The sequence below is a fragment of the Mercenaria mercenaria genome, chromosome 17, assembly GCF_021730395.1.
Source record: "Mercenaria mercenaria strain notata chromosome 17, MADL_Memer_1, whole genome shotgun sequence".
NCBI classification, from domain to species: domain Eukaryota; kingdom Metazoa; phylum Mollusca; class Bivalvia; order Venerida; family Veneridae; genus Mercenaria; species Mercenaria mercenaria.
The window spans coordinates 57,182,475-57,195,755 of record NC_069377.1 but is presented as its reverse complement, the minus strand read 5'-3'; the positions used below and the strand labels follow the sequence as shown (position 1 = coordinate 57,195,755).

General features: G+C 33.2%; 1 protein-coding gene across 1 annotated transcript; it reads left to right on the top strand.

Annotated features, from left to right (window-relative positions):
• The first annotated feature begins 1,015 nt into the window (after positions 1-1,015).
• Positions 1,016-13,022, top strand: LOC128550259 (prion-like-(Q/N-rich) domain-bearing protein 25). Its single transcript, XM_053528929.1, has 8 exons — positions 1,016-1,102; positions 1,569-1,691; positions 9,399-9,530; positions 9,849-9,974; positions 10,101-10,232; positions 10,437-10,550; positions 10,864-10,948; positions 11,634-13,022. The coding sequence occupies exons 2-7, from the start codon at positions 1,595-1,597 to the stop codon at positions 10,944-10,946; spliced, it is 684 nt and encodes a 227-aa protein (XP_053384904.1). The 5' UTR covers positions 1,016-1,102; positions 1,569-1,594; the 3' UTR covers positions 10,947-10,948; positions 11,634-13,022.
• Positions 13,023-13,281: the final 259 nt, after the last annotated feature.

Below are 13,281 nucleotides of genomic sequence, written 5' to 3'. Positions count from 1 at the left end.
TAAATATCTAAAGTTCCTACTGCTTTTAACAAATAAGACGGCAATAGAAACGAGAAATTGAACGGTTAAAAGTTAAAACTGTTAGATTTACTAAGGCCATAACAATGCAACAATTGAAATTAATTGGTATTTCTTTCATCATTTTATGATCATGTCATAAATGTAATCATGACTGAGGATAGAACTTTTGTAAGTGGAAATACACGGCAATTGAATGGAGGTCTTAAGGAAGTCTTACAGAAAAAGCTCCAGTGCATACCAACATTAATGAGTAGAGATTAATCCTCAACACACTTAAATAATTTTTATTCTATTTTTAAATAAGTTCATTATTGATGTTATGTTTACGTTTCAACAATATATCAGTATTTTTATATTCTGAAAACTAAAGCTTAATTACGGTTGAAACAATGCATGTGCTATGATTATGAGAAAAGTATTCACGATAAAAGAATTTGCAACACATGGAAGAATTTCAAACCCTATTACCTTTATGTGATATTTATTTGTTCACGCGCCACATATCACTTATGCAAATACAATGTATTGATAAAAATGCAAAATAAACCTAGCTAATGACTGAAGTTTCTAGCTTTTATTGTGGACTGAAATTACAGCATACAGAACCTGTTGTATAATGTGTTAAGAGTGTGCGCAAATGATTCAATTAATACAAAGGAAACGAGTTGTTTAATATCCAAAACATTCTAAATTCAAATTTTAGTTTCGACGCAAATTCAAACTTGTAGGAAATATTTCACATAATAAAGTATAAAAGACGTACAAAGATTGTACACTTTGACTGAATATGTATATAAATTGACTATATTTATACAGATTTTGAATTTCTTTGTCAAGCAGGTTTCTTTTCGTGGTCTAAACTGAATTATTCTGATAAGATGTGCTTATGTTGCTATATCCATCAACAAAGAAGAAGTCTTGTGCTGTTCTGCGTTTGATTACTTTGTCATTTTATTCTTATCTACAAATAAATGCATGATGCTGTGTATTTAACAGGACTTTGCAAGAGTTTGTGTGCTGGTATTTGCACTATGTAACACTGTTCACGTTCTGAGAGCGGCAACACAGACTGCTACAAGCGGTATATCTAAAGTTTACTGTTATCTTTATCATAAAATGATAAGGAATATGTTGCTTTAAATATATCTTAATTTCAAATTTTAATTTCTGTATAAAAGGCCACAAAGGTTAAAATCAACACCTCAAAATTAAATCAAAGTTAAATTAAAAAAATTCTACTTTGTTTTATTATGCTGCCAATCCAATAATTGGGCCATACAGGGCAGATAATTCCTGTTCACAAGTGGTCTTCCAGATGTAAAAGATCTTAAAACTATTTGTTAAAGTTTTGTCACGACCAAATTTGTATAGAATGATCATTGGGTTTGTTTTTGGTATCCTTTTAAAATCAAATGCCAAGTAGATTTTTTCTGTTTCATGATTGGCAATAATCCATTTTAAAACTGCACAAATTCTTACTAGATTTAACGATCTTTTAATTTAATTGACAGCAAGTCTTTATAACTCTATTCATATTTTACCTTCAGGGGTCGGTAAATACTGCAACGCAACAATGGATTGTTCCAGTGTAGCTAATGCTACATGCTCTAATAACAAATGTGATTGTTCACCAGCCTTCAAAGTTAACGGCATAAAATGCTCTCCTAAAGGTAAATGAAAATATTTTAGCTTGAATGATCAAATTATTTGACAAAGGGAAAAATGAAAAGATACACAAAAACAAAAAAAGGTTAGAAATAGGTAATCAGTTGTAAATGATATGCTAATCTTACACTCTGTCAGCGGATGGATATGGTTGTGGCATTGTCAGTCCGTCAATCCGTCTTTCTAACTGTCAATCTATCCGAAACCATATGTATGGCATGGTATGGAGGTAGTAGAAATGTTAACTGCTGTAAGGAAATGCCATCCTTCAAGTTTTGGTCAGATCACATGAGAAAGATTCATGTCTCTTTGTACATGTTATATACATAGTGTTTTATTTCATTCTCTGTCTGTCTGGCGAAAAAATAAATAAGTGGAAAGAGACCCGGCAATTACGGAATGAATCTTATTGGAGACCCAGTTAGTTGTTGAAAAGAAATATATATGTATATATGTACATGTCTCCGATATGGTTTGAAAAACGTCGCAATAATGCTAATTGTAGTTGAGAAATGTGGCTTTGCAAGATGCAGGAGTGCGTGAGTTATGGTCCTTGTTACTTATAAAATGCTTTGTTTGCATGAAGGAAAAGGTTTTAAATGTATTTTAGGGTTGTCTAAGTCAAGGTCAATACCATTTTTATTAAAAGTAGAAAAGTGGTTTTCTCAGGATAACTTCAGTTAGGAAGTAGACCAAACCTTGTAAATAGGTAACTTTTATTGCCACCATTGTTTTTGTTACTGTTTAAGTTTGTTTGTTTGTTTGTTTTGGGTTTAACGCCGTTTTTCAACAGTATTTCAGTTATGTAACGGCGGACAGTTAACCTAACCAGTGTTCCTGGATTCTGTACCAGTACAAACCTGTTCTCCGCAAGTAACTGCCAACTTCCCCACATGAATCAGAGGTGGAGGACTAATGATTTCAGACACAATGTCGTTTATCAAATAGTCACGGAGAACACACGCCCCGCCCGAGGATCGAACTCGCAACCCTGCGATCCGTAGACCGACGCTCTACCTACTGAGCTAAGCGGGCGGGTTTACTGTTTAAGTAGCTTGGGTAGCTTGGGTCAAGGTCATTGTTACTAAATATAGAAGAATGTTTTTTTTTATCAGTTATTTAGAATGAGTAGAAACAAATTCAATTGCATTGAAGTGCTTTTTATAGGCAGAAAATAAATGTTTCTTCTAGTTTTATTTATCTGCGAACAAACAAACAGATTTGTGTTCGTCGGAAAGTTTTCATAATATTATATAATTTAGAAAATTATCAGCGGGAATTTTTATGATATTTATTGAAAACACTACTACGATTAAATATTGAAGTTTCAAATAACTATGTGGTGCTGATTGTGTACTGTCTTATAACGCGTTGTGTTAATATAAACAGTTATCAAACTGTTTAGCACATATATACAATATTATTATTATTATACCAGATTTATATAGCGCCCTTTTCATGATCAATTTCACGTTCAAAGGCGCTTTACATAGTTCAAATGCAGCCACACAGGGCGCATAATTCATCCTCTACTAGTACAGACACAGAGCGATCTGACCAGAGGGACAGAGTGAGACAAAGCCCCCACGACAGAGAGAACAGAAATCAGATACAGGCATGTCCGGCTAATTTAGCCTAGCTCGTTGCGAATAGAAAGCCTGGTTCTTTAACGTGCCCAATGTATAGCACTGATACACGCAAGGATTACCTGGGTTCCTGACCAGTACGCCTCTAGTTGGGTGGGAAACACTGAAAAGCGTTTCTGAAAATTCCCGAGTAGCTGCCGGGTATCGAACCCCCGACCTCAGGATTGGAAGGACAGTGTGCAAACCACTGAGCCAGCCGTCCACAATATGATGCTACTTATGATGATGATACATGAATGTTTCAAATATATATATATATATAACATAATGTAAAAAGGCTATCTGTTAAATCAAACAGAATGCATCTAGGTTTGTTCTTGTTGTGAAATGAATAGGATGAAAGCCGCATTGTTTCTTCCTTTTCGCTCCGCCGCAGACATTCTGTTGATTTACGAAGGCAGCAAATGGAGAAATATAACCGTTTTGTTTGTCAGTTATCATAAGTTAGAAACATTTGATCTCATCCGGCTAACGGTTTTACTCAGGAACTCGCCCATGCCTGCAACAATGTCTGTAGAGGCATGTGGGGCCTTCCAGCACCATGAAAAGCTGAAAAAGTCGCTATCAAACCTAAAATGTGTCAGTGTGAAATTAAACAATAAAATAGCATTGAATATACTGCATACTTTAAACGGATCTTAAAAGCAAAAGCAGAACTAGCTTTAGGTACCCATAGTGTTTATTTGACATATCATCGAACGTGGTATTGCCGTAATCACTCCGGGAGAATTCCAACGTAAGTCGTGTCTCAACGATATCATGTGACATATCTCAACGATGTCTGGTTACGGTATCGCTCAATATCACGCGGTTTATATAATTTTCATATATAATAATTACTTTGATTATATTTTCTTGTGTCTTTGCATGAACATGTAGGTTTTAAAAGTAATCGCATAAATTGATTAAAACATTTAGATTTAAAAAACAGTCGCCTGTTGCTTGAGAAAATAGAAGTATTTTGCTATTTTCCAGAATAAAATATATACTACACGTTTTCAAAAACAATACTTACAGACAGTAAATGGTCGATTGAACGCAATGTCAGTTTTAAGCTTAGAAATATATTTCTGCAACTGCTTTATCATAAACAGGCAATGTTTATTTAATATCACGTTCCTCACTCTAATCGATGATGTTACTAACTCTAAACGCGACATAGGCAAGCGTTACTGAAACTCATCGAAGTCTTGCGGCTAAACACATTACTTATATTCGAGTAAAATATACCAGCAAGTCTAAATGTGACTGAAAATCATATTTTGTTCAAAGTATGTAGTATTTTCTATCCGGTTTTCCATGTAGCGAAATGATCACGAATAAATACTTGAGTCACTGCGAACATAGATTGGAGGGAAGAAATAAATAATGATTTAATGAGATTGCTGAAAAGCAAGTTTATTTTGTTGTTTTTTTTGAGAAAGGGACGCAGTAAAATGCAAATTTGTCTGAGATTAAAATTATATTTGCATGACTTTCAATTCAAAGAAAGGAAAAATGGGAGAGCAGGTTGTATTTGGTGAAGTGAAGCTCAATTTTAGTATGAGTAATACTTGCAGGTCACAGCAGTGTGATTTTGAAGTTATTTTACAGTATACAAATGTGACCAGAGAAATCTCTCTTAGAAGATGCATGACCCCTACTTTTCTCTTCATTTTATATCAGTTTTATCATAACTCTTTAAAATGAGGTAAGGATTTGTTCTCTGAAATGGGTCTAGCTATGTTTGGTAGCTCTTTAAAAAATGTCAGTTTTATATAGAATATATAGGGAAAACTATTTACCTGTTTGTGACCTATAAGAAAATGTGGGCAAAAGTTGAGATTTGTCCAGATATTGATATAAATGGACTAGTTTGGTCAGAGTTTGGTAAAAAATGAGCATTTCATTGAAATTTTGCTGCAAAAATTGATAAAAACCAAAAAAAGTCACATTTTCACTGTTTTGGGTGTATTTCTTTTTAAAAATACACATTTACACTCTAAATTTTGCCTATTTATAGCTTTCAGAGGGGACATTTGTTATATTTCAAAGTGTTAGTGTTTTACTTGCTTGCAAATTATAGTGAAAATTTATAAAATAGGGCAAAAACCAACTCGGGCTAGAAGAACTGGTTAAAGATTTTGTCGCTACATCAATTTTGAAGGAAAATTGGCGCAGAGACCCGCGATACTGAAAATGCCATAAAATAGAAAAGTGGAAACTTCACAGGTCGCCCAACACGACAAAAACGAAAATGTTGCAGGCTCGGTTTGATTGAAACCTTGAAAACTGATTTAATCAAGCTGAAACTTGGTATTTTTCATGCAGATATGTTACTGGTACTATACAAATGAAATTGAGACTGTTACAGAAAACCAGTGTTTCTTATATGCCTAATTAAAGTAAAGGAACCAGCGTGGGAGCCATCTGGTCTAGTCGCGTAATGGTTGCCAGGTATTTGAACACTAAGTTTTCACTTGGCATGGCAACAGAGGTCTAAATTAAAGCTAGTTTCTGTTTAAATTTCATTGTGAATGTATATTTGACATTTTGGTAGGAAAAATGGGAGAGCAGGTTGTATTTGGTGAAGTGAAGCTCAATTTTAGTATGAGTAGTACTTGCAGGTCACAGCAGTGTGATTTTGATGTGATTTTACAGTGTACAAATGTGACCACAGAAATCTCTCTTAGAAGGTCACAGCAGTGTGATTTTGAAGTGATTTTACAGTATACAAATGTGACCAGAGAAATCTCTCTTAGAAGATACATGACCCCTACTTTTCTCTTCATTTTATATCAGTTTTATCATAACTCTTTAAAATGAGGTAAGGATTTGTTTTTTGGAATGGGTCTAGCTATGTTTGGTAGCTCTTTAAAAAATGAAATGTCAGTTTTATATAGAATATATAGGGAAAACTATTTACCTGTTTGTGACCTAAATGAATCAAGAAGGTCAAACGGAGCGACACCGTTACATTGTCGTTGAGATATGTCACATGTTATCGATAATACTTGACTTACGTTGGAACGTAGTTCTCCTGGAGTGGTAATAAAGCCAGTTAACCATAGATTAAAAATATTAATTCCAAACGTTCTTTGAAGTCCATTTTCACTTTAAAGTCACATAAATTCTTAGCAATTTCCTTTAAATAGACAGGTTGGTTTTACATCATATGACTTTTCAAACGGCAGACAAAATATAGAGACTCAAAAAGGCTATTAGCGGTCGCGTCAGGGGGTTCCGTCCGTGTCAGATACCACCAATTTAATATACAGCTAGTAATATTTTTGTTGAAAAGCATTTTCAGATGTTCGTCTTACGTTTTGAATAAATGAAAATAAAAAATCAAACGACATGTCCAGTAAAAAGCTGATTCCATTATCTTTGCTATCCAAAAGCTACAAGTACAAAACGTAAATTTATACAAACGATTTTAGCAAAAATCTATTGTATGTTTCTATTGCACTGTTGCATAACGTACAAAAGATCTAACATCTAGCCTCCTTTCAATATATCGGGAATCAAAGTTGTAAAATAATGGTTTAGGTAGCCAGTTTGGATCCTTAACTTAACCACTTCTTTTTTAGACTTCTGTTAAGTATGTTTATGGTTCTTTAGGCTTTTCTGTTATATAATTTGTAGCGCATTTCTATATTTTACTTGCTATGCATTCTTTTACCATTGCGTGTTTTAGGGCTTCCGACGGATAGTACACTGTCCTTGGAGAGTGAAATGAGGTGCGCACCATAAAACGGTTTAAATTACCTACCCAGTGATGTTTTAGACACTGACCATTCTGGATTAAACTAAAATTGTAGAACTACATTTACATTTATATCAACGATAATGTCTGATTGGAGACACATCCCATGTTTGGTGTTCAGTCCTATAACAGCTGTACGCTTTCTTCCCTAATTGTTGGAAGACTTTATAAAGGCAGTTCTCAAAGTCAACTGGGATAAATCTGCGTAAATGCCTCTTTAGATTTGAATAAGCAATCTTGCGGTTTATATATTTTCCTTTTGCATGTGTTAATGATTAACCTGGCGCGAATACTTTTAATTTAGGTTGTTCTGCTTGTGCTGCGAGTTCAGATCGAAATTTTTATACAATGTAGAATTTGATTAAATCCTGATATTTCAAAACTTCAGAAAGTTTAGCAAATAAATAAGATAGTCTCGTGTGCTTGAAGATTTGTTAGACTGATTGAAAGCACCTCACGCATTTTTCATAATGGGAGTCAATCGGAAAATCATAACTTTTGCGCGAATAGAAATATTTCTACAATGTAGATTTTCATGAATCTTTGTAAATAAATATAAGATCTATATGTGGTAAAATAAAATGTATAGGTCTGTGTGCTTTTTTGTTGATAATTATTCGACCATGATTAAAGTGAGCCTCACATTTCAAGCTAACTTTAAGACATTTTTTTGAATTATCTAACGTGTCAGATGTTTTAATATCAAATTTAGAAAGATATAGTAACAATTACATTGTATAAATCTACTCCTGGGTCACTGGCACCAGATCAGAAAGAAAATGCCTCCGTACGTGTTATACCCTATCCCTAGGTATTCTATAAGAACCATGGTCGTGAACGGGAAAATATACTAACCCGTTTCAATCGCGCATTTCATACCTAAAACACGCAGTGGGGTAAATGTGTACTATGGATATCAAACAAATGGTAATTTATCTTCCATTGTGTACCGGTCACATTTTTCAATACATCTTGTCTTAAAGAAACAACGCGTAGTTTATAGTAATTTCAACATTACACAAAAAACTTGCTTGAACTTCCCTGGTGAAGTTCCGTTCTAGATTACAAAACCATTCTGATTGGCTGTTGTAAAAATGTATGTCAATCGTCATTTTACTACACGTGTTCGCTAAAATGTGAAAATGCAGCAAAATGTGCAAAATGAATAAAATATATAGAACAGATGCAGACCAATGTACGATTTCAAATTAAAGATCATATACAAGATGAATTTCATTCATCATTTCGAGTTTTAGTGTAAAACTATGTTTTTTTTAAAACCTGTTTTTGTTTGTTTACGTTTCGCCAAACATGTGCGCTCTGCCGTGACCTCTAGACCGGATGTTCATTAGGGAAGTTCAAGCAAGTTTTTTCTGTAACGTTGACGAAAGCATAAAATATGTTGATAATCTCAACAATATGGAATATTGAGACAATGTGACTGGTGCACGATGGAAGATAAATTATCGCTTGTTCAATATACTAGGTACCCATTCGCCGAACTGCGCGTTTAAGTTGAGAAATGTACGATTGAAACGGGTTAGTGCACTTTCCCGTTCATGACCATGATTCTTATAGAATACCTAGGGGTAGGGTAAAACACGTACGGAGGCATTTTCTTTCTGATCTGGTGCCAGTGTCCTGGGTTGCCCTAAATTCATAAAATTATTTTCATTACCGTACGCCGAATCCAGGCTTTATTCTATGTTTTCAGAATAAATGAAGTTACGCCATCACTTTCGGTTTATCAAACGTGTAGAACTATCTAAATACTGACTAATAATGTTAAAGCACTGTGTTTATCTGCTTTTTAGTCCTTTTCGTCTGTTTGTTTTGCTTTGTCTATTAATTGCATGCTAATTCTATCGTTTACACACCCATATATATGTACATATGCTGTTGTAGGGCTTCGTTCTGTGGATAATGTTTTCTTGGAATGTGATTATTGGGACTTAAGCCTTGTCTTTTCAAGACCGCCGGTTTATAGTACTGACGAATGCAGCTTTTAAACATTAAAATAGAAATATATTATGTCACATATAATTGGCTTTCAATTTAGTACTGTTGTTCAAGAAACTCCGTTGTGTGATATAATAAATTGATTGCGTCGAATGTGTTATCCCTTTAACGATTATTAAAATGGAAGGCAGTTATGAGCTGAATGAACGTGAACTGAAAGTAAATATGAGTACTGATTTATGAGTTTATATGTTTTAGTCAATATTATAAAGATGATGTTGTATTTTCTCATTTAATATTCTTTTGTTTTATCCTAATTCACACGCGGACAGAAGGTTGTTCAAGAGACTTTATGATTTCAGGATTAGGAGATAATTGTACAAATGATGCACATTGTATTGCTGTGAATCATTCAACTTGTGATACTCCCACCAACAATAAATGTATATGTTCTGCGACACACAAAGCGGTCAGTGGTCAATGTATAATAAAGGGTAAGTATTAAATACTGGTTTGTTGAAAATGTTCAAGCGTCTGTTATTATAAGAGTATATTCAAGGTTTCCGTGTATATTTTAATACGTTTTAACGTAAAGTATACATTACAAATAATGCTATAAATTTAGGAAATTTTTGCTATGCAAAGCGGTAAGACAGTATGCCTTTTAATACTAGAGAAACAATTTCCGTAGGAAGACAAGGTAATAAAACATATTTTCACTAACTGAAGCCAAATCCACTTTAAATAATTTGTAGGATTACAGTATAACCGAAACTATTTTGCTTAAGTTTAATTTGCTATTATAATTGCAGTCATTGGTGCAACTTGTAGTGCGGGTAGTAAAGTTTGCAGTTTACAACATTCAGAATGTGCTTCTCCCGGCAATAAGTGTGCATGCAAGGTGGGCTATTACAATAGCAACGACCAATGTTTGAAAGGTAATATTGGATTAATATAAATTTCTTTGAATATTGAAATGATTACTAATGGAAATATGGTATGTTCTTCACTTGTTGATACAAAACATAAAGCTAAACAAATTTAAAGCTGTGTCTAATTTTCAGCTCTTGGTTCTGCATGCGGAAGTGGCAATGCATCAACAGTTTGTACAACCCCAAACGCGGCATGTAACACGACGACAAAACTATGTGCTTGCACAGCTGGATTTGTGGCGGAAGACGTAGCTTGTCCGATAGGTTAATATCTTAAAATTATTTTACATTACAAAAACAAGCAGGGCGACACTATTTATGTAACACATTTTATTCGTTATAGTCGATACCGACAACCTAATCTTTTATAAAACATAATTGACAAATTCTACCGTTATATTGTTTACTTTTTGTGTTAATTGTCATGTTATTAATTTTGTCATATACATTGCATGTTCATTGTTTTAGCCGTTGGTCAAACTTGCAAATCAGCGACAGAATGTACTTCAAACGCAGATTGCGATGATAATAAAAAATGTACATGTAAAGATGGACTCGAGAATGTAAACGGGCTGTGTGCACGTATGTTTTTACCAGTCTTCAAAACTTTGTGGGATATTATACAAAAGTGAAACTTTAGTTTCGATAAAACTGTCATTAGAATTCACATGTAACTAATTTAGTTGAAATAGAAATACTATTACAATTATTTTTAAAACAAAGTAAATTTTCAATTTTTCTTAAATGTTTTGTCACTATGCCATTTAATGAAATAAAAAATTGCATAGCAATCTCTGTATTTCGGAAGGGTAAATACTAGTTAGATAACAAAATAGTATAAATTTCAGTTTTTTGTCATCCTGCATGTTCATTATTTCAATCATATTTGATATAGCTTCATCTGCCGCCAGGGAGCACAGACTTGCAGTTAGCATCTTTGGTGCATCTCTGTTGCTGACAATTTTGAAATTATTCTAAGGGTAAGTCTTGATGAGTAATGTTATATTTTATCAGTTATCAGTTTTTCACATTCCAAATAATTGGCGTTGAAAGACGTTCAGGTTTCAATTGTTTCTTATAATATTCTACCATTTGAACATACTATAGTAAATGCAACAGTGGCTTTTATTTTAGTGGCAAAGATAATGGTCGAGAAACGAAAACTATAATTGAAATTGATGTCTTTTGCTTAATGAGTATTATTGCAGGACTCTTTACATAAATTTCTTGTCCATAGTGTGTACTATTTAACAGTATAGTTCAGCCCTGGAAAATAATATGGAAATGTACGTCTCGTGTAATAATTAACTGAACTATTGAGCCTCGGTCTCTTGGACCTCGGAAAGTTGTTTTGACACTTGACCGATAAGCCATTTAGTAAGTGGTTTAATAATGTAGATGATTGATATGTAATTATTGGCGGATAAATCAATGTTTATTTGTTTTCTTATGTCTCACTGTTGCCTTAATTAAGAAATATCTACCCACATCGTATTCGATAGATATTTGATTACTACTATAATAGAATAAGTCTGTTAAAATATCCAAAAGATTTCTAAGTTGCAAAGCAAACTCAGCCAGAAAAAAATACGTAGTCTGGTCAGTCAGCTGACAAAGTGGCAAATGTTTTAAATTATGTACCTTATGCATTGTTTTAATTTTCAGATTACTACTGGAAGAGAAAACATTTAAACAAAGAGAGACATTTGGAAAAACTGATGTCTAGCAGAATGTTTGCCTATTTTGAAAATGATACGAAATTGCTTTGATGCCTGTCCCTATATATCTGAAAATAATTAATATTTATAGCCGTATTAACTGAAGTGTTAAACCTTGCTTTGTCACTGTGCACACTACTGGACTTCTATTCATGAAAATGCTTATGTACTATCAAGTCTTCTAGGTGCAAAACCTTGAAATCTCCTTGCCTATGGATGGTTATATGCACATTGTGTAAAACTGTACTGTTTCAAGGTTACATCTGGAGACCACTAATCTGGCTTCCACACAGAAATTTAGGTCATCTTTGATTATATTGTTATAAAAGCATTCGCTAAGTCAGTCAAATAATCCTTCTACAGCGTCAGTCACGCAAAAAAAAAAATATGAAAATTTAAAGAAGCTACGCTTTGTAACATATTCAGATAACGTCTTTGCTAAGTTTGTGCTTATTCAAGGTGTCTTATTTTTCTAAGATATTCGTTTTTGTTACAAATCTGTTACACAACTGGAACTACATACTTTCCTGCTTCATTTTGTATTAAAACTTAGTTTTAATAGTGTTTTATGGAACAATATTTGAAGTAAATGAATGTTTTTAGCCTTTATTGATTTTTTCAAGTAGACATTAATGATGTTTTCCATATATTATTTTAAACAAGAATTGGTAATACACTGAGTAGGGTTAACACATAATTCATTACAGATATTGTAATATTGTAATTGCTATACCATGCAACAATATTTAAATCAAGAAATATCAAGATTTTTTCAGGATTTTTGTATTTTGTATATTTGTTTGTAAAAGTAGTCTTGAACAACTGTTTTGCTTTCAAATGAGTCTCTTGTTTAAATATGTGAATGCGTTTCATGCACTGAATTGCGCTCCTGGTTCAAATGGTCCTTCTACTGTGTGAAACTGGCCTGTAGATGGTTGTTGAGTAATACGCACAATGTGGTGCAAGCTAAAGATAAATATCATATAACCAATATTTTTCCGGACTTGAACCGGCTTTATGATCTAGCAATAAAACTGGTAAGGTCTTGGTAACCGGAAAATTCGAAGAAAATTTCACCCCTAGAACAAACTATAAAAATGATTCATATAATTATGATTTATAAATTGAAGTTTAATTTAAAAACGAGGCTCATATGCACTGTGGGTATTATTCCCATCGAAAGCCTAATGAACATGATTAAACAATGTTGCTCATTTGAAAATAGATCTATATCTAGTTATTAATCGTTTATGGAATTGCCAACAAATGCAAAATCACGAAACTTTCGAACTACTTATGAAATCTACAAATCGAATATCCATGGTATCGTTAATATAAAGGGTTTTTTTCTATCAAAGGAAGAAAAATTTGTATTCAATATATTTTAAGATCAATAAACGGTTGTTTTAATTTTTTTTTGTTTGTTTTGATATATTCCCCCAACTTTTCATCTTGTTATAAAAAAAACCCTTCGCAATTTGATATTTCAAGATTTAATCTATACTATTGGTTAACTAGCCTAAACAACCAATCTGCAGCCGGATATTTTTGTCTTACATTTTTGTATGTAATGTCTTGTTACCCAGAGCCTATAT

Excerpts from the sequence above, each read along its gene's own strand:
- LOC128550259 (XM_053528929.1), top strand. The coding sequence starts at position 1,595 with ATGGATTGTTCCAGTGTAGCTAATGCTACATGCTCTAATAACAAATGT. Across the intron at positions 9,975-10,100 it reads CAACGACCAATGTTTGAAAG|CTCTTGGTTCTGCATGCGGA; the intron begins GTAATATTGGAT and ends TCTAATTTTCAG. Across the intron at positions 10,233-10,436 it reads AGACGTAGCTTGTCCGATAG|CCGTTGGTCAAACTTGCAAA; the intron begins GTTAATATCTTA and ends TCATTGTTTTAG.